Source organism: Nuphar pumila, chromosome 2 (genome assembly GCF_984573655.1).
Source record: "Nuphar pumila chromosome 2, dmNupPumi1.hap1.1, whole genome shotgun sequence".
NCBI classification, from domain to species: Eukaryota; Viridiplantae; Streptophyta; class Magnoliopsida; order Nymphaeales; family Nymphaeaceae; genus Nuphar; species Nuphar pumila.
Window position 1 is genome coordinate 24,557,298 of NC_143250.1, and position 23,384 is coordinate 24,580,681.

General features: G+C 35.7%; 1 protein-coding gene across 5 annotated transcripts in view; it reads left to right on the forward strand.

Annotated features, from left to right (window-relative positions):
* Nucleotides 1-23,384, forward strand: part of LOC149845050 (proline--tRNA ligase, cytoplasmic-like) — a 137,869-nt gene that overhangs the window by 28,773 nt on the left and 85,712 nt on the right. For all 5 annotated transcript variants that reach the window (XR_016430167.1, XM_089995475.1, XM_089995472.1 and 2 more), the window contains exon 6: nt 20,230-20,417. Coding sequence is in view for 4 of the 5 variants with exons in the window: in XM_089995475.1 (XP_089851601.1) it covers nt 20,230-20,417 (188 nt within the window). In the remaining variant the exon portion in view is untranslated. The remainder of the gene's footprint in view (nt 1-20,229; nt 20,418-23,384) is intronic.

Here is a 23,384-nt window from a genome sequence, read left to right on the forward strand (position 1 = left end):
AAATCCAAGCAGTAAATGTAATAGCATAAACAAATTCATGTATAAATTTTAGGGGAATATCACAAACAATAACTTACCATAATTATTCTACCATTCAATCATTGAATCATTAAACCAAGTATCATGCAAAAACAAATATTATGCAAATCCAAATATCCATAAGTGCATGAACTAATGCTGAATAGTAAAATATGCATGATTCAATGCACACGCATGAATAATTTATTAAGTTATTTATCATAGTTGTTTTTTCATGTATGTCCCTATTTAAATGCACACAAGTTTAATTCCTACTTTTCATTAAACCTGCGGATACACAAAACATGCACAAATTATGAAGTTCAAGTTAGGTTCTCAGTTGTAACTTAATACACAATTTGTATTTTATTACTGGGTTCTACACTTGTTCCTCGATCGATATCAAGAATCAACACCATTCATCGAAATATTAAAAATCAACATCTAATGCTGGGACATCAGGGAAATCAATATCTACTGACGTCACTTTCTTGGTATACCAATAACTACAGCTGAGTCAACAACACCGTCCCCAAGCAAAGTGACTTAATCTTCCTAAAACCGTGACCGGGAGGTGAACTACTATATTGGGTTTAAGGGCACAATCACACACAGAGTTTTAGTATCCTCACGGTCCCTCATGATCGTCATCCAAGATTCACACATTGTGGAAGGGGCATCAAGGAAGAGATTAACTACACTGTTTGGTCTCTTTTACTTTTTCAAATAAATTTCAAGTTCTTTACATAAGAACCGATTTGCAAATCAACATGCAAAATCAACAAATTTCGGGCCCTGAACCTCACAATTTAACAATATAATTAAATTTGGAAAACCAATAAATTTTTAAAAATAAATTTTGCAATGCAGAAATAAAATCAACAACAATTAGAGCAATTTATACTCCTGTACTACACGACCCGCAGTGGTTCACATCTGACCACCAACACATCTCAAAAATAAATTATGCAACTTGCAAAATTTTAGTAAACATGCAACACACACATTGTTTCCAAACATGTTCACAATGCACATTCAAAACACACAAAATGAATGCAGATTAAGCCAAGCACATACGCATGCAAATAGATATTTGCAGAACACACCATTCATGCTCAATTCCATTTATAAACAACCAAACATACGTATGATTACAGTCATACAATATCACTTTATTTTCAAATTTATGCGTATGATATGCACAATTGCAAACTGATCAAATCAGGATCAGGTTTATGTATCATCTCAAAAAAAGAATACATATTATCAATCTTAAAACATGTACATGACCTATTTCATCTACTCAATCAACTATGCAAAAATTTTACCTCAGGTGGTCCAATTAACCAGCTAACAGCGGGGGCTGATCCATGTATATGATCAAAATCATGTACAGGGTCGGCCAATGCTGAAAAAGTGTTAACATCATGCTGGCTGATCCATGTACATGATCATAGTCACACACATGGGTTGCTAACAGCTGGGGCTGATCCATGTATATGATCAAAATCATGTACAGGGTCGGCCGATGTTGAAAAAGTGTTAACATCATGCTGGCTGATCCATGTACATGATCATAATCACGCACATGGGTTGGCCAGTCCTGAAACAACATGTATTCAGCATGCTGGAACAAACATGTACATGGGTCGGCCAAACAAAAAACACACAAAAACCAGCCTGTTGGCTAATCCATGTACATGAGTCAGCCAAACCAAAAGCACACATAGATCCATGTACATGTTTACAAACATGTACATGGGTGGGCCATGTGAGAAATCAGATGTGGGAGTCACCTTACTATCGTAGCAAGAGATAGAGAGAGAGGTAAGAGGGAAGAGAGAAAAAAATGTTGGGCAGCAATGATGTCTTCTCCCCTTTCCATTGATATTTATATGTTGTACGAGTGGTACAATACAGTACAATAGTACAATACAGTACAGTATGCTGTACAATACAGTACAATACAGTACAGTAGTACAATACAGTACAGTATGCTGTACAAGTGGTACAATACAGTACAGAAATATATTCATTTACATATACATATTTAACAGTCTCCCTCAAGTTGAGGATGATCTTCAATCATGCTCAACTTGCCCTTAAGTAACCAAAATTGATGACTAACCAATCCTTTGGTGAAGATGTCTGCTACTTGGTCTTCTGATCTGACATACGAAGCCTCAATTTCTTCTGTTTCAATCTTTTGTCTAACAAAATGCTGATCAATCTCAATGTGCTTCGTGCGACAATGATGAATAGGGTTAAAAGAAATATTAATGGCACTTTGATTATCACATAAAAGCAGAGAGGAAGAGATAGGTTCATTCAACTCTTGAAGAAGATGCCGTACCCAAGTGACATCAGCTGTCCCTGCTGCCATTGCCCTGTACTCTGCCTCAATGTTGGATTTAGCAATAGCCTTTTGTTTCTTACTACTCCAAGTGACAATATTTGGGCCAATAAAAACACAATATCCTGAAACCGACCTACGCTCATCAGGGTCCCCACCCCAATCTGCATCACAATATGTAAGTAAACGGTGTCCTGTAGTGAAGCTTTCATCTTTGTGATAGAGCAATCCATCTCCAATAGTCCCTTTCAGATATCTGAGAATACGCTTAATACATTCCATATGACAATCAGTGGGAGCATGCATAAACTGAGATGCTTGATTTACAGCATAAGCAATGTCAGGTCTTGTAAATGTAAGATATTGCAACATACCAACAATGCGGCGATATAAAGTGGAATCATGATATAATTGGCCTTCTTTTGCACTAAACTTATGATTTAAGACAGATGGGGTGCTGAGAGGTTTACAATTAATCATACCAGTGGTGTGAAGAATGTCAAGAGTATACTTGTGTTGACTTAGAGTGAGTCGATCATCTTGTCTATCGACTTCAACTCCCAAGAAGTATCGCAATGGGCCTAAGTCCTTCATCTTGAATTTGGCCATGAGTAAAGACTTGACCAAGGCAATATGTGCATCATCACTCCCAGTGATAATGATGTCATCAACATATATAAGAACCCAAGTAGTAACATGATCATTCTTATACATAAATAAAGAATGATCAAGTATACTCTTAGAAAAGCCATGCTGCTGAATTTCCATGGAGAAACTCTCAAACCAAGACCGAGATGCCTGTTTTAAACCATAAAGAGACCTTCTCAATTTACAAACCCATGTATGACATTCATGAAGTGCTGCCATTTCTTCGTTCATAGCTTCAACCCAAGCTCGAGAATGGGCTGCCTGATGGAAAGTAGACGGCTCTTTCTCTTTGGCCACATTGGTTAGAAACAACTGAAAGTCAAGAGAAAAATTGTTGTAACTAACCCAACGATGGATAGGATGCCTTTCACGTGTGGATCGTCGAAGAGGGGGAGCCTCGTGAGATGGAGTTGAAGGGGCTCCTCGACGGGCATAAACCAAACCTGAAAACCGTGAAGGTGCATCCTGGATGATGGAGTTGTCTGCTTCAAACTGAATTGGTTCATCAACAACAGGATCTCTGATAGAGTCATATAGCAAAGTATCACAAAGCCATGGATCATAAGTAGTTTGCTCATATACCTGAGAAGTATCACAAGTGCTGAAATGGTCATCATCAAAAACAACATTTCTAGACACCTTAATCTTACCCAAAATAGGATCATAACATCTATATCCTTTATACCCATCGGCATATCCCAGAAATCTGCATTGAACTGCTCTGTCCTGAAACTTGTTACGTAAAGAATGATCCACATGGACATAACAAATGCATCCGAAAGCATGCAAATCATCATAAGAAGGGTGAGAACCGTGAAGCAAATAATAAGGAGACTGATCTCCTAATAATTCCATAGGCAACCTGTTAATGATATGCACTGCAGTGTGAAAGGCCTCAGTCCAAAGAGAGAAAGAAATATCAATATTGTGCATCATACTTAACGCGGTTTCAACAATATGCCGATGCTTACGTTCTGCTACTCCATTCTGTTGTGGAGTGTAAGGACAAGAGGAGTTACGTGTGATGCCATGGTCCTTTAAATATTCACTAAAATCATGAGATATGTATTCTCCACCACCATCACACTGGAAATAAGTGATATTTGAATTGAAAAGGTTCTGAACAAGAGCATGGAATTGTTTGAAAAGTTTGAACACTTCAGATTTAGATTTCATAAAGTAAATCCAAGTGTAACGAGTGAAAGAGTCAAGAAATAACACATAATAACGAGAGCCAGATAGAGATGAAACAGGAGCTGGGCCCCAAACATCAGAGTGAATAATTTCAAATGGCCTGGAAGCTCTTTTATTGATACTTTGAAAGGGAAGTACATGACTCTTGCAGACATTACAACTAGGACACTTATGATCTAATTTGACTTTGGGAATAAAACCCTGAGAAGACAATTTGTCAAGGAACCCTTGACTACAATGACCTAACCGACGATGCCAAGAAACTGACTTATTACATTGCATAACAGAAGAAGACTGACTCAAATAAGCAGGAAAAGATGGAGACACGGTAGATGACGTCTTCAAAGTCCCGGGGGCTGCTTCGAAGACGTACATGTTTCCGCGTCGTTCACCCTTAGCGAGCATCTTCTTGGTTCGAAGGTCCTTAAGACAAACAGAAGACGGAGTAAATTCCATGGATGAATTTGTTTCATCAACCAATTTAGAAACAGATAAAATGTTTTTCTCAATGGCAGGAGTGAGTAAGACATTTTTCAATGGTAGTGTAGATTGTGACAAAGAGAGAGATGCATTTCCAGTATGAGAAATAGGGTGGTGGGAACCATCTCCCGTGACAATAGTGCCAGTGCCAATATAAGGAACCATGTTGGAAAGTTTACCTGCATCAGAAGTAACATGTGCGGCTGCTCCAGAATCAATATACCAAACTCCATCATCATTCTGACGCAAATTCATGTTGTTAAATGCAGTCATCAGAATTTGTTGCACATCATGTGGCAACCCTGCACTCTGTCCCTGATCAGTACCCTGGTGTGCTCGAAAATTTCCCTGCGGCTGCCCCTGAAACTGTCTAACATTCATCTGCCCAGCTCTTGGTCCTGGCCTCCCTGCCTTGTTGCGATTCTGTGGGTTGTGCCAACAATCTGCTTTCACATGGCCACGCTTGTTGCAATGGAAGCAAGTAGGGACACGGGTACCTCTAGTGGCAGGTGGAGCAGTAGGAGTAGGAAGGAGTCCTCCACGGCCCATATGAGCAGCAGGTGGACGAAATGAGGTAGACCCAGATGTAAACATGACAGGATGAGGATCATCAATAAGATGATCTTGAGTCAAACTAACTTCATACTGTAGGAGTTTGGCCTGTAAATCCTCAAAGCATGGAAGTGTAGAGGCAACCTGTAATGCAGTGCAAAACATACGATATTGGGGCCCAAGGCTTCCCAATACCTGCTGAACAACATCTCTGTCAGAAACAGGATATCCAATAGCGGCCAACTGATCAATGATAATTTTGATATCCCCTAGAAATTCAGTAATGGTCTTAGTTCCCTTTCGCATAGATTGGAACTGCCATTTCAGTTGAAGTGCACGTGATTCAGAAACCTGTGAATAAGAGTGAGCAAGATGTCTCCATAGTTCTGCAGCAGTAAAATGGTCAGAGATAGTTTGTAATATACGATCAGATAACGTGGCAGTCAAATAGGCAACCACAGATTGGTCCTTCTGAAACCAAACATCATACGCAGGATTTGGAATAGCAATGCAACTCACCTTCCCATCATTACCAGTTACCTCTTGCGTAATAGTCATAGGTGGGGCGGGTGATCCCCCATCCAGATGCCCGGAAAGACCATGACTTCGGATAAACGGCAGAATTTGGCGTTTCCAAATTAAGTAGTTATCATGAGTTAATTTGTGAGAAACAAGTTGAGAAAGAAATCCGGGGCTGATTTTAGAATCCATAAGGAAGATGATCAAAGATGAATCAAACAGCACGACAGAAATTCGTAGGTTGTACGGACAGAACCGTACAGACAGAAATTTTTGAGTTTTGGAAATCACGATTTTTTAGTTAATCGTGCAGAATGTACGATTTACCAACTATATTGCAAGAAATAGATAAGAAATCACAAGAAGTTTGAGAAAAGAGGCACTTTTGAGAAATGAGGGTTCCCAAATTTGGGGAAAACAGAAATTAGGGTTGATAAAATTAGGGATAACAGAATATGTAAGAAGGAAAAGATGCACGATATGAGGAAATGAAGAAACGACGTCGAAATATAGTGATTCAACGGAGAAACAACAGAGAAAAGATGAAAAAAAAACACTTTCCTTGAGAACGCCCAAAAACGCACGTCAAGGTCCTTAGGGGCCTTCTAGATGATCGTGATTACCACGCCCTTGGCTCTGATACCATGTGAGAAATCAGATGTGGGAGTCACCTTACTATCGTAGCAAGAGATAGAGAGAGGTAAGAGGGAAGAGAGAAAAAAATGTTGGGCGGCAATGATGTCTTCTCCCCTTTCCATTGATATTTATATGTTGTACGAGTGGTACAATACAGTACAATAGTACAATACAATATGCTGTACAATACAGTACAATACAGTACAGTAGTACAATACAGTACAGTATGCTGTACAAGTGGTACAATACAGTACAGAAATATATTCATTTACATATACATATTTAACAGGCCAGACTAAAGACATACATTTAACAGCTTGCTGCCTGATCCATGTACATGTTTACGAACATGTACATGGGTCGGTCAGACCTGTGTACACTTGTGGACAACATGCAGGCTGATCCATGTACATGATCGTAATCATGTATATGGGTCGGCCAGACCTGTGTGCACAACTATATATGCTGGTCTGCATGTACATATATATGTGTGTGTGCTAAACTCGATAAAACTTAACGTAAAAAAGCATATGTAGATGCATGAGCATATATTACGGCAGATCTGATCCAAAATAATATATGCATATATCTCGGTAGATATGAACTAAAATAGCATATACATGTGATTCGACATATCTAAACTAAATCATTATATGCATGTGATTCAACATATCTGGTCCAAGACAAAACGAGCATGTACTCGGCAGATCTGAACTAGATCTGCATGAGCATATACTTGACAGATCTGAACCAGATCTGCATGAGCATATACTTGATAAATCTGAATTGAATCAAATATACATATATAGGTATATGAAACTCGACAAGTTTAAATCAAGAATATATTTTCAGATGCATGTGTATGCAACTCGTTAAGTCTGAAACAATAAAACATACTCAGATGCATATTTTCAGATGCATGCATATGCACTGATTAAGCTTGAAACAATATATTCAGGTTTATAGAAGTCGACCAACCTAAAATATATACGTATCAACATATATATCCAGGTTTGCGTGAACAAGAAAATCCATCACACCTGAATATATATATATATACATATATATATATATATACATATATATATATATATATATATATATATATATATATATATATGTATGTATGTATTGAGATTTGCGTGAGCATGAGAAATAAAATTGATAATCTGATTACATGTATATTCGGATGCGAATCAAGAAAATTGACACGTGTATTTAGATGCATGCTTCATAAAATCGACAGGCCTGAGACTATATGCATATCTTTAGATGCAAGGTCAAGAAAATCAACATATATGTATCGACATGCATATTTTCAGGTTCGGATGTACAAGGGAAAATCGTCAATCATAAAAAAAACATTAAATATATGTATATATATATATTTATATAAAATCGGCAATATATTTCTTTATATATCACTTTTAGATTCAGATTTTCCCCTCTAAATCTATGCCTAAATCATATTACACAAATTCCTTCCCGTTAGAGTTTAGCGAGAAACCCGTACCTTGATTCGTAGTGTGAAAAACTCAGAAAAACAGATGGATGCTTTGGAAAAAATATTTTTCTTCCTTTTTTTTCTTTTCCTTTTCTCTCTTTCCTTTTTTTCTCTCTTTCTCCTCACACGAGTTTCATGTTTTTTACTCCCTTGCTTTTCTCTCTCTCCTCTCTCCACCACTCTCTCTCTCTCCAGAATACAAATTCTAGAGAGAGGGAGATACTACTCCTTTTTATATTGTGTTTAATGGGTTTAGAAGAGGGTGACATCCCTTCTAGAGCCCTCTTATGGGTAGAGTTCTACTTCACGTATAACTCTACTCTATCTTTTAGATATTTTAAATAAAGATTTATTTTAATTATTTTATTAATTATTTTTTTATTTATTTTAATTAATTTTCTAAAGAATATTCTAGAGGGTGACGCCCCCCTTTGGAAGACTCTTTATGGGGTAGAGTTCTACCCAGAGTTACCGGAAGCGCGAAACGTCGCGCTTCCAAAGCATGAGGGGAAACACCCCCCTTTTTTGGGAAGCACGCTTCTCATTTATGGGAAGCGCGCTTCCCTCATGCTTCCCCCTCGCTTCCCCATTTTTTCCATTTTTTTCGCTTCCCCCTCGCTTCCGGTTCGCTTCCTAGGTCGCTTCCGAGACGGTTCAGAATTTTCTTCTAAGTAGTCCCACGCTTCCCCGCTTCCTAAATTTTTGAAAGTGCCTCGCTTCCCGCTCCTACTTCCCGTATCTCTTCCCGCTTCCGCTTCCTTGACTGGTAACTCTGGTTCTACCCTAGGTAGAACTGTACCTCATCCTAACTTTAATTTAAAAGTTGATTTTAAGGTTTTAAAATAATCATGGATGGATTTCGGATTTAGATCTGGATTCAAGATTCAAATCCATATCCAAATTCACATGGATCTTACCTAGACAAGATCCTAGTCAATATGGATCATAGACTTGGTTCAGATCCATATTAACTTGGGTCAAATGGAGCAGATCCAGTCCAATCCAATCCAAAAAAATGTCAAAAGTAGAAAGTGGTCATTTTTGAAAAATGCATTTTTCGGGCCAATTGTAATCTGATTTCGGAAAAACAGGTCGCCAATGCAATCTACATTTCGAGGTGGCTCTAACGGTGGTCATACCTGAATTTCGCCTTCGAATTTCGCTCGATTTTCACTCATATTTAAAAGTTAAAAGCTGAAAATTTCTGAAATCATAAATAACTCAAATAGTTCATGTCAGAGGGCTCTGGACCACGCCCAGACCCTGTTGACGTCACCTTTATTTAAGGTAATTTCTCATGATTTTATCAATTTAAATAAATTTATAATTTAAAAAATATAAATTTTGATTTTAAAAATCATGAAAAAATGCGCGATATTACAATTGATTTAAAAAACATTGGCTCCTTTATTGAAGCTGCAATAAAATTTATCAACAATAAAATTTATTAAATGGCGCCTTTGTATATCGGTCCACCCACCAGACATTATAGAAACATTGCTTTTAACCCAATAAAACTTTTTATATTCTAATAATCTATCCACATTTGCTCTCTCCTCTCTCTAAGTGATTGTTCTTACAGAACCGGGAGGCACATACACACTCAAGTTAGAATTTGCCAAGGATGTAACTAGATCCTTCTAATAAGGATTTCTAGCTACGTTGAATGGTATGGAACTTGAAAAAAAGAATCTGCCCACTTTCCTATCCATTTCCTCCCTTCCATGTTCATTAAACGGGCCTTCAATTGTTTTCTGGCTAACATCTAATTTCCTTCTCTTTGAAATGATATTAGTAGCCTCACCAGTCTTATGTCTAGACAGTGGTATGTTAATACAACTTGATGCCACTGTATTCTTTATTTTTCAGCATTTTCTTGTTCCTTCCTCAACTGCTTAAGTGTGTCATCATCTACATGAGAGCACTCCCTAATACCTTGGTTTTTTATCTTCAAGAGATGAGCTTTTACTCGTGTATGAACCATTAAACTCCACTTTACAAAAATTACACATAAATTGCATATTCCCTCCTCCTCCAGGACATCTGCCCAACTTTGTTACACGGGCCCACAATGGCTGATCCTCAAGCACATGTTGAGCTTGTTGTTGCACTGCTACTCGCACTGGTTGCACTTGCAACTTCCTTTCCTTTATGAGCCATCCTACCACACAATAAAAAAATTCAAAGCAAAACTACCACATAAGACTAAAATAAATCAACAAACCATACATGACAAAATCAATAACTAACCTATGTAAAGTGTAGACTGATATAAACTGAAATAATCTAAATATATATGCAATATCTAAAAAATATAAATTGAATATATCTACATAATCTAAACTGAAAATATAAATTAGAAACTGAATATTAGAAACTAAATATAAACTGAATATATCTACATTGTAATAACCTTAATTTTTAGGTTTTTATTTAAATATATTATGATATATATTTCATAACAATGTGATTTGGGCCCGGGATCCAAGTCGCGGATCCGGGATCCATGAAGGGGTCTTTATATATGTAATTATCTCGTAAAACATATATGTAATTACATAAGTGCAAAATTTTTCAATTTGGCAAATTATTTAAGAGATAACTACGTATATAATGTATATATGGGCTTGGGATCCACATTTCGGATCCGATACCCAAATAGGATCCATATAGATATAGGTAAAATACCCTATATATTCGTATACGGGATTAAATATATATAAAAATATATAATACATGAGTATTTTTAGGGGGATCCACGATTGGATCCATTTGGATCCAATCCATGGATCCATACCTAGTGGAAGTCAAGGGTCCGGTCGGGTTTGGATCCCGAGCCGCAGGTCGCAGACTCAGACCCAGCCCTCTCGATAAAAGAAAAGTATAAATAAGATTTAATTTAGAAGGCAAGAAGCTCTTGGACCCGGGTCGGACCCGACCTGGATCCGTAACCCGATAGGGTTTCTTTAAAACCCTATATCGGGCTGCTTTTATTTTTAAAGGGGGAAAGATCAAGAATCGTGCCTAGGGCACGATTCCTGCAATACCCAGAAAGGAAGGGGGGGCTCAGCTGGCGTAACTGATCCCCACCCATCTCGGCATGGAAGGGGGGGGATCAGTCGATAAAAGGGAGTAACGAGGGGGGTCTCTCCCTCGTTTCTCTCTCTCAATCTCTCCCTGTCTCGGGTGGGCGTGTGTTGGGGAGGTGGAGGTCGCCGGACAGCCGCAGCCACTAGCAGCCACCGCAGCCACGGTGGGTACCCCTGTCACAGCAGCCGCAAGGGTCGCCGGAGAGTTTGCCGGAAGATTTCGTCAAGAGGTACGGGTTTTCCTCTTGATTTCGAGTGAGAAAGAGGGTGTAGATTTGCTTTCCATGGAGTATTTTAGGGTACTCATTAGGGAGAGGCAGTTTTGGGGGTTTGATGTGCCGGAGACCCCAAATCGACAATTTTAGGGATTTCGGTCCGCTGATTTGTGGAGTTTTGGGTTGTTTGATCTATGACTATGAGTCCATATGGAGGGAGATATACCCATACACAATCCTTTTTAATAAGCCTCTGTTTATTTATTGGCGTAGGTATTATGTCTTATGGTGAATTCCATTTAGATAAAGCTTTGCATGTTTAATAGTCGATCGATGTTGCTGTGAAACCTCTGTAGTCTTAATAAGTATCGGAATAGGCTTCACTTGCTATATACCGAAGTCTGGTAATTTATGGACTAATTTCTGAAAGTACATAGTCTTTTGTGTTATGATTTGAGGTTACTGAAAATTAAGATAAATTGTAGATTGTAGACATGCTGAAGGGTACGTTCCTGTGATCAGATATCAATTATAAAAACAAAATTTAATTGTTAATATGTAAATAGTTTTTTTTTTGGGATCCTACATGTTTCCACTCTGTTTTTGGTTGTTTATGCTTCTTTTTACTTGTTGCGTTTCGGAATTTGATCCAGAATCTGCCCAAACCCAGATTCACTTTTGGTTGGTAGTGTTCAGAGGAGAGTTTCAGCTCTACTTACCTGTTAGCATTATGTTTCTTTTATTCTTCCTATGTTTGTTGCCCCCATTTCGTTTTTAGGGTTGAACTAGTTCTCTTATATAAGTAATACTTATAGTGCATACAAGCTAAGCTCGGAAGTGTATTACATCTATAGTTTTGATACTCGCTGAACCTGAGATTTTATTTTATTAGAACTAGAACTTGAAATACATATTTATCTGAGTTCTTATTTACAAAACTTGGGTTACTGTATTTTATAACCAGACTTACACCAAATCATATTGGGTCGGCTGGGCACTACCCAGTCCCTGTGAGGTCTGGCAGCACTTGCCAAAGTGTTGGCAGCCCCCATCTGTGACAATATATATATATATATATATATATATATATCTATCTGAAAGGTTTTGTTAAGGGGGGCTGGCTTTCAGCCCAGCCGAACTTGGTTGGCCTGACAGGCCGAGCCTGGTGGTTGCGGAGCCTCATCCAAGTGCATTGGCTGGGTCATTGCTTCTCAATTAAGACTACATAATACCTGTGTTAGTCCAGCTTTGCATGGTCACATTGTTTTTTTTTTATATACTCATGTGTGAGTGGTCATTTGCTTCATAATTTTTATATTGCTTAGTAGCATGATTGATTACTGCCATGCATCCTGTCATGCCTATTTACAAGGTGATTAAGAGGCATAGGGACGTGTAAAGACTGTTAGGCATACACCCATGTAATCTGTATGACACAAACATTATGGGTGTTCTCATAATTTAGCTAAACATGTAATCGTACATGCTGTTTTCCACGACTTAAACTAAATATTATAGGCTGAGTGAAATTAGCTTGTGTAAGGTTCAGTTCTTCTTGAATTTTTCATATTTATGCTTGCCTAATATTCAGACCTATGGGTGTAAGAGCATGATATGTTTTGTTTTTCTGCATTTCACACATTAAGCCAAAATCAAAGTAATTGCTGCAAAGCTACATCTTATGCATATTGTACACTAACTTGATGTATTGACACGTGCACCACCACTTGAAGGTTCACATGCTGATTTAGGTGTGTAATTTCATCAAAGTGTGTATGTGACATGAACATGTATGTTAAAGCATGCATTGACAGGCTAAATAAAATCATACATGGGATATGAGCATGTGTATGGAATGAAAGCATGAAATTTAAATTGAAGCTGTGAACTCATGCATAGGTATATGTATGTTATTGTTTCATGTACACCTTTAAATTGTCCTAAATGAATGCGCATTGAAAAACATGTGAAAAGAATGCATAAGTGGCATACTCTTTATGATTTTTGCTTATGCATGTGGCAATGATCAAATTGGATCATTTGTGGCTGGATGAGCCGTGAGAACGAGTTGTTCTCCGTTTTAATTGTTTTTGAGGCATTGCGACAAATCAAATGTGATATTGTTGTTTTACCACACTGTTCTATGGGCTGTGGCCCCGTGTAAAGCTTAGCATGCTGATGTGCAAGCTTATGTTATTAATTCTGCAAGTAAATTTGCAAATGTAAAAGAAATGAATTAATAACCAGATAAAAGACAATAAAGAACAGTGTAATTCACTTTCTCCTTGATGTCCCTGCTTTAGTGTGGGAATCTTGGATATTGCGGGTTAGGGGAAACCGTGAGGATACAAAAACTCCGTGTGCGTTTTGTTGCCCCTGAACCCGATATTGAGGTTCTTCTCCTGGCCACGGTTTTAGGGAGAGTCCACCACTTTACCCGGGAGTGGTGTGTTAGTCACAGCTGTGAGTTTGTTTTGGTATACCAAGAAAGTGGCGCCAGTGGATGCTGTTTTCCCTAGTGTCCCCGACCTTGGATGCTGTTTTCCAAGGTTTCGATTGATGGTGCTGTTTCCTGATATCGGTCGAGGGTTGAGTTTGGAACCCGGTAATAAGATACAAATTGTGTGTGAAGCTACCCCGGGAACCCTACTTGACCTCGGGGATTGTACCCGTTTGGTGTATCCGCGGGCCACTGTAATTAAAAAGAGGAACTTAAGGATGTGTGCATTTAATAGGACATGCATATGGAAAGAGGAAAACTTAAATGGAAGATAATAAATGGTTCATGCATTGTACATAAATCATGCATATTCTTGCTCTGCATTAGTTCATGCATGTTTACCTGTTCACTTAGTTGTTTATGTTGATTATTGTATGATGTTGATCTATTTTACATTTAATTGCCTTATTGATTAAGTTGTGATCAATGTTGCATATTTCGTGTTCCCTCTTGTTAAATGTTTAATTATGCATGAATGGTTAATTGACTTAGTAATTGATTATAATCGTATTCCTCAAAATATTACATGGATCTTAATTATGCTCTTTTTCTTATTTGATTCATTAGGGAAACCTGTACGCAGAATTCTTCGGATTTCTGACCCTCTTATTTTATTGGTTTTTCTCAGGCACAGGTGATCAGTGAAGTCGACTAGCTTCTGAGAGATACGAGGGTCACATTTGTTTCAGACGGCTTCACTTACGGACAGAGTGGCTCTACTGTTATTTTCTTTTAGTTCTTCTGATTTCATGCAATTTGATATTTCACTTTTGACATGAAACATATTACTCTTTTGATTCATTAATAAAAGAGTTCAGTGGATTGGTTATGATTGATAAATGTAAGTTGCTTTGTGGTGATTGGTTATCCAACTGAAATTGGAACTGTAGGGACCCCAGGTCTCTGAGAAGTTTTCCGCGACTCTTAGAAAAAAAAGAAAAAAAAAGAAAAAAAAATATTCCGCATTTTTCAAAGGTAGGAGTTGGGGTCGTTACATACATAATCTAAACTGAAAATATAAATTAGGCACTGAATATAAACGATATTTGAAACTGAATATAAACTATAAAGTTATAAACCGAATATTAACTGAAAATATAAACTAAATATATCTAAATTATAATTTGAAAATATATATTGAATCTGAATACAAACTACATATAAACTGAAAATTAGAAACTAAATATAAACTATAAAGTTATAAACTGAATATTAACTGAAAATATAAACTATAAAGTTATAAACTGAATATTAACTAAATATATTTAAATATAAACTATAAAGTTCAGTTTTGACCAAACCCGATTCTGTCCACCTGTTAGTGTGCTCGAACCGAACCCAGTTCAGTTTGACCCAGGTTCCTCGCGCTAACCAATTTAATCGCTATCATCGCTCCAATTCAGTACACAGCGTGATTCGATTTATTTTCACGCGTCAAATACTATATTGGAGAAAAAAATCCCCTAGGACTTTTGAGAATTTTTCCGTCTCTTACCAACATTATTTACGAGGTAAGCTCTATCCAAATGCATGTGGATTCTAAATATTTAAATATATTTTGGAAGCATACTGGCTTATATTCAAATTGGTACACATGACGTATTTTTGTCTCATATATATATATATATATATATATATATATATGCACACTAGATTTTGAATAAAATAGTTTTTGATATGTGCCATACTTTGAATAAAACAAATATATTTCAAATAAAATAATAAGTTTTGTTACGTATCCTACTTGGAATAAAATAATCATACTTCAAAAAAATAATAATTTTTGTACGTACCGTACTTTGAGGAAAATGGATTATATCTCAAATAAATAAATAGTTGTGCCCTTCCAAGTAAAATAATATACGTATCAAATCTCAAATAAAATAGTAGTTTTCATACAAATCATCTTCTGAATAAATAAGATAAGCATATATATTATGTTTTGATCAAACATTATAAAGGTGCATGTATTATATTTTGAATAAAATAATACTTTTTTACTTATATTTTTGCATACTCACATGTCAAAGTTAAAATACTTCAAGCATGCATAGAACAACAGAATTCTGGGTTCAAAGAACCCTATTGACAATAGAATAGTTCACTTCAAATTAAAAAAAATAAAATGGTTGCAGCCCAAAAGACGCCAAGGTTCTAAAGACCTTTTCGGTGCACATTAGTGTGTAGGGCATACTTCCGATCTAAGATTAGCTCGTGTACGAGCTTGAAATAAATTAACTCTTAAAGTGCGAAACAAAACATTATTTGCTAATTAAAACATGTATGCACACAAAACTTAAGATGTTGATCCGCCATATTGGCGAAACGCTCGTATATACAAAGCAAGTACTGATTGGGTCAGGTACACATACATGATTGGTTATTACCCAAAAAATAGGTACTTGGATTACTGAACCCTATTCTGGCCTACACAATGTAAGGCACTTAAAATAATCCCTGTAATAAAGATAACCCTTCTGACCCATTCTGTTTTGATCTCTACCTTGGAGAAGGTAGATGATACAACCTCGAATGATTCCGTTCTAATTTTTGGGAGCGAGGCCTTTTAGTGGTCTCCACTCATTCATAGGTTTATGGAGCCTGGGCCTATCCATGTGTCCTAGGTGATAGATCCACAACTACTACCGTAGTCCATGATGCATCATACTTTCTGTCCTGCCTTAGCGATGATTCTCCCGATCATGGACTGCCTGCTTTGGGTCTGCTACAGGTATCCAGGATTAAAATATCTAAGAATAATACACCCGTGTAATGCCTTGTCTGTCTACGATGGTCTTCCCCCACGTATCGGGGTGGATGGTTAATTATCAAAACAAAAACCTTTTTAATCAAAGTTTGAAATGAAAATATGCCTTAATTATTCTAACAGTTTTGTTCTGCATTTTGTCTTACTTTTAAGTAAAAATGCTTTATCTGAATTGACTAAATATGTTTAATATTTTGAATTACAGGAATTTGTATGGACTTATCGGACTGTCAGAAGTCTGACCCTTTAATGGGTTTTGTTCAGGTATAGGTCAGTGAATGCAACTGGACAGGAGCGACATCGAGGACTAGTAGTCTTCGGAGGATCAATGGCCCAACTTGAGACTTTTGTTCATAATATTTTGTATTCCCAAGTTTTGAAATATCTGTACATTTTGTCAAAAACGATGTAAATAATATTTTAGTTTTCACTCTGATAATAGCTTTGTCTTATCTCACCCCTGTGGCTCGATCGAAATTTTCAAATGGATGCAATATTAAATCGTTTTCCACTGTCAGTATTTAATTTTTTTTTTCAAAATTTTTGGTAAAATTTTGGGGCGTTATACCAAGTGCACCAAACCCTTTGCATTTATGAGTAGAATTCTTCTATAGCCTTTCTCCCTTGCCTCATGGCTCTTACTTCTTGCACAGATTGATATTGTTTAGCCTAATTTTCTTGCTTGTACACTTGAGATACCCCTGTAATGAATTGAGAAATAGAATGCAAGATAACGCTTCTTATGGGCTTAGAAGAACACTATATCTAATAGCACCAAAACATAAAAATATAGAAAAATGTATTGCAAATTGCTTGAGAAAATATAGAGGAATACCCCTATTTATAAACAACTAGAGCCCTTTGAGAGCCCTTGAGACACTCCCCATCGTCTAGAAATAGAGCTGTTGGGGAGGTCCAAACGACTCTATGGGCTAAAGACCTTTATGCCCTCAAACGAAAACTAAAATCCCAGTTTGCTAAAAATAATAATAAAAGACTGTTATGCCCCTAATGTGCACAACCTATTACAAGGTTGTGCACCCCTATTGGGTATTTAACTATTACAATATATATATATATATATATATATATATATAATGTAACATACATGTATATGAAAATATGCATATCTTAACACCCCAAGCTTCCTTAGCTTCTTTGAATTTGGACAAATTCACAACTATTCTTTGCTCAACAGACCTTGATATCCATGCCTTGACCTTTGCATTATTTACATTCCACTCTTTCATCAACTTGTCATAGTTAGGGTGAATTGTCTTGGGTCTCACAATTACCAGAAGTCAGCCCCATTATGCATAATTCGTCTCATCAAGTTTCACTGGGACGAGTGTATTCCTTCCCCCTTCTCCATATCTCACTACAACCCCAACTACAAAATAAGAAGCTGAACACAAACACCACAATAACAACAAAAGCAGATATGCTGAAACAACCCAAATATGCCAACTCAGAGTCAAGCTAACATACAATAATAACCCATCTTGCTGAACACAATCCATCAATACTCACAAGTACCCAATAGGCATATCGATACCATCCATCACAACAAATACCTCATGCACATTAACAATATACTCTCACTTAGACCAAATTCAAGTAGTATAACTAAGACAATGCAAAAATAGGTAAACTCGATACACCCAAAACAGAAAATATAGTACCGCCAGTGAGTAGAATAGTAAAACCCAAGGTTGTAAGTATTGTATTGTAACCCGTATCAGTCGGGCCCAAAATAAGATACGTATCATATCGTATTGTAAAAAATCATAAAATTTGATTTTTTTTTTAAATTCTAAAAAATGAGAAAAACTATGTCACATAGGTGCGGGTGCGGCGATGCGGCACTTTAAAAAAATTTGGGTGTGGGGGTGCCGGGAGTATGTATATATATATTTTAACAGTTTTTAATTAACACTATGTGTATTTGTGTGTATTTATGTATTTATATATATAATATAGATAAAAATGGACTTGATTGGGGTTAACTTTTGGATAGAAATGGACCTCAGTGTGGTTGACTTCACCTAACACAAAGGAAGTTGTGTCCAAGTGTCGCACCCGCCTGGGTGCGGGTGCGACGCGGTTGCGGTGCCCTGTTAGAAGAGTTTGTGTGACATAGGAGAAAAACTAACAAAATTTTTAAAAAATCATAACACACAAAACAATAATGAAATGTACAAAATGCAAACATAAAATCACATATGAAGAATTTATGTCTCTATGAGCTGCATAAGACATCATCAAACATCAACTATCTCACACAAACAATGCAAAATATCAAATAGCTTGCAATTAAGAACATGCCATAAGACTCGTACTTTCATATTATATAAACAAAAATATTATGGGGATAGTTGCACTCGATTTTTAATCGGTTTCCACTCATTACTTGTTTTAAAAGAAAAAAGTGTATGAGCATGTTTGGAAGTGTGAAAGATGTACGAAAAGTGATACCAAGTGGAAAATTCATACGGCTTTTCCAACCCTTCTAAACGAGAGAAAATTTTCATCTGAGAGAGTTTTTCTAAAAAGTACACTTTTTGATAGAAAACATTCTTCCATGAGGAGTGGTAGGGGAATGTTTCCTACCAAGAGAAAATGGTGAGGTCTACTCCCCACCACCCATCTCACCTAAAAAAGCTTACAAGTACTAAAATAAGTGCTTCATTAATTATAAAGCATAAATAAATATCAAATTATCAATCCTTGCAAATAATCACAAAAAAAAATACATGTTGCAAATTGTGATTAAATGAAAGAATATAAGAACATATATACAAGCATGCACAAGACCAAAATTGAATCAAACAGATGTATAGGAATCAGAATCAATTGAACAAAGAAAATAATCAATCAAAATATAAAAAATAAAATAAAAATGAAAAACAATTACCTTCTTCAATATGTTTGTCCAGCATATATACAAGCACACACAACACTAGAATTTGATCAAACAAATGTATCAAAACAAAAACAACTAGAATAAATCAAAGAAAGCAAATATTCTACAAATTATATAAAAAATAAAATAGTAAATATTAGTTTCAATTAATTCTTATGAAATGCATTCTTTTTTTTATTTTGTTGCTTGTTTTTTGGCAATATAAAGTTAGGAATTGTAAGTTGGTTTAAGTTTTTCTTGGGAACAGAAAGTTGGTTTAAACAAATTAACCATTTTATAATATACATTTTTTCGTAACATAAGTTGGTGAAGTCTTTACAATTTTTTGGGGGTTTAGATGTAAATTGATTTAAACAATAGCCAAAAAAACAAATGGTAACCATATAAGTTACTTACCTTAGGTAACTTAATACCTAAGCTAAGTAGGGTAACTAGGTTTCCTAAGAAAGAGGGCTCATAAAGAGGCTTAAGCATCCTTGCTGGGGAGGTGTGGGCCTTACTTCCCAGCAAAAAGCTTAAGCCCCAAGGCTTAAAGGGGATAGGGGCACTAAAGCTGTACACTTTTAATGCCTTTAAAAACGACGCTCTTGATGTGCAAGCTTCATACGGCACTAAATTAGTACTTTTATTGAGGGATGACACTAAATTAGTACTTGTAAACTACAGTGTGCAGCTTTTCATGGAGATGAAAGCTTAACTTCTGGATCTTTTTGAAGATATATTCTACTTTAATAATTCATTTTGTGTATATATTTTGTATTATATTCATATTTATTCTTTTCAGGTCAACTAAATGTTCCTTGATTCCATCATCTTGTTATTTGTAATTAGGTAGCTTGGGTGACAAAGTCTGGGCAATCGGACTTAGATGTGCCCATTGCTATTAGGCCCACAAGTGAGACTGTTATGTACCCATACTATTCAAAGTGGATAAGGGGGCACCGTGACCTTCCCTTGAAGCTCAATCAATGGTGTAATGTGGTTCGATGGGAATTTAGCAATCCCACTCCTTTTATCAGGTCAGTTCTGGTACTTGCACTGAACATGCATGTACATGCCAAAACATACATATAACAGGCACAAACAGATTATTATGCATATTGACATGATGCACAATTTTGCTAAAAGACTATCAGTAGCATGACTGTATTTGCTATTATTTTGCTATTAGGATTTACTTTTTGATAAATGTTGCTTAATAATTTTAAAATTAGGCTGCCAAATATCTAATGAGAAACACACTATTTTTTTGTACTGTGTATTTATCCACTGATTTTGTTTTTATGATATTAACCATTATCTCAAGCTTTATACTCTTTGTCTGTTTCTATGCATTATAGACTTTCTTATTCCATCTGCACATGGTTTCTCACTCTTCTCTATAAAGTTTTTTGGTAAGATAATTAATGTCTTTGCTAAGCCTAAGCAAATTGTTTTTGTTCTTTTAGATTACATTTATGATTTCATCATGCTCATTCTTGTTAGAAACCTTCAGAATACAGCAAGTATATTGTAGCTTGTGAAAGTGTTCTAATCATTGTTTGATACCCTATCAGCACAGCAGGTGTGTCTCTATGATTCATTAAGACATTCTAGCCTAGCTGTTTTCCTTTGTAAATGATGTCAAGAACTTTTCCATAGGCTACTCCTTGCAGATCCAAGTATATGCAATGGGATTCCCTTTACTGGTGAAAAGAGAGCAGATCATTTTTTTCTTTTATTTTAATGGTCTTTCTTGCGAACTGGCATATTCTTGGAGTAAGGGTCCTTGTTTCACTGACTATCCACAGGATAGTTCTGAAAAGCACTAATGGTGAAAGACAAAATAGTTGGTGAAATGGTAGTGCTTTTAGAAAATCCAATTGTTTGGTCATCACTCATCAAGAAACAAACATCGAGTGGAAATTCATGATCACATAGATAAGTCCACATTTATGCATTTGTAGCTTGTCTTTCATTTCAACAGGCTGATCACACACACATACACAGATATATATATATATATATATATATATATATATATATATATATATATATATATATATCAGTGTTATAAAAAACGCGCCTTGAGGGGCAAAAGGCGCGCCTCGCCTTGAGGTGCGGCTCTCTGTGCCTCAAGGCGCAGGTCTGAGGCACAAATTTTTTTTTACAAGATTTCAGAGACATAATCAACAAAGTTTTTGTAGGTTAATCTCATATATTTTTCAGTTATTTCAGTTATGTAATAAGTTTATTAGTATATTACTATATCTTAACTTTTGTTGGTTAATCTCGTATATTTTTCAGTTATTTCAGTCATGTAATTAGTTTCTTAATATATTTTAACTTTTGTTGGTTAATCTCATATATCTTTCAGTTATGTAATCAGTTTTTTAGTTAATTTTATATGTTAATCTCATATTTTTTTAGAATAATCTCATATTTTTTAGAATAATCTCATATTTTAACTTTTGTAGGTTAATCTCATATATTTTTCAGTTATTTCAGTTATGTAATCAGTTTCTTAGTATATTTTAACTTTTGTTGGTTAATCTCAGATCTTTTCCAGTTATGTAATCAGTTTTTAGTTACTTTTATATGTTAATCTCACATTTTTTAGAATAATCTCATATATTTTAACTTTTGTAGGTTAATCTTATATATTTTTCAGTTATTTCAGTTATGTAATCAGTTTCTTAGTATATTTTAATTTTTTTTGGTTAATCTCATATATTTTCCAGTTATGTAATCAGTTTTTTAGTTACTTTTATATGTTAATCTCATATTTTTTAGAATAATCTCATATATTTTAACTTTTGTTGGTTAATCTCATATATTTTCCAGTTATGTAATCGGTTTCTTAGTATATTTTATTTTTGTTCGTTAATCTCATATATTTTTCAGTTATGTAATCATTTTTTTAGTTACTTTTATATGTTAATCTCATATTTTTTAGAATAATCTCATATATTTTCCAGTTATTTCAGTTATGTAATCAGTTTCTTAGTAAATTTTAACTTTTTTTGGTTAATCTCATATATTTTCCAGTTATATAATCAGTTTTTAGTTACTTTTATATGTTAATCTCATATTTTTAGTACTTATTTGAGATTTTCTATTTCTTATTGGTCATTATTTCATCAATAAAGCATTTCTTTATTTATTTGTATTTTTAGATATTTTTTTATAATTTTTTTAAAGTTTTTAAATTTTTTTTGAGGCTTACGCTTTACGCCTCACCTCGGTTTTTGGTGGAGCGCCTCGCTACGCCTCAATGCTTTTCACAACACTGATATATATATATATATATATATATATATATATGGTTTATCAACAATTAAACTAGTGTTAATTAAATGAAATGAGAAAAATACCCTTAAAAGTAATGGCATTTGGAAAATACATAATTACTTTTTAAGCAATGTGAGTCTTTTAATTTGGAGAGTGGGGCCCTTGACCGAGAGAGGGGAAAGACTCGAAAAACCCTCTCCTGGTGATTTTTCCCATGGTAGTTCCACCTTCTCTCTATCCCACCTTGACAAGAAAAGCTTGAACCCTTGGGTTGGGATCCCTCCCGAATAGTACTTTCCGTATTTCAAATACTCTGTACAGTATGTGAGAAGTTCTTGGGTGTTCTTTTAATGGTGTTGATACCAACGGGATTATTGACAGTACCCTTTTGGAGTTAAGAAATTCCAAAATGCATTCTGTTGCCCAGTAGCCACACGCACACGCACACGCACACGCACACGCACACGCACACGCACACGCACACGCACACGCACACGCACACGCACACGCACACGCATATATATATCATAGTCACAAATATGATTTTCAACTATATCTCAGTGAGGCTATTTCTTGCGATATTATAGGTTTGGTGGTAAATCCCGGAAGAATCTTGAGAAAATCCCGGAGCTTAAAAAACAAAAATAAGTAGGAAAATATCATGTTTGAACAATAAAATACATGCATGATAAAAGAATTAAGTAAAAAACATAAAA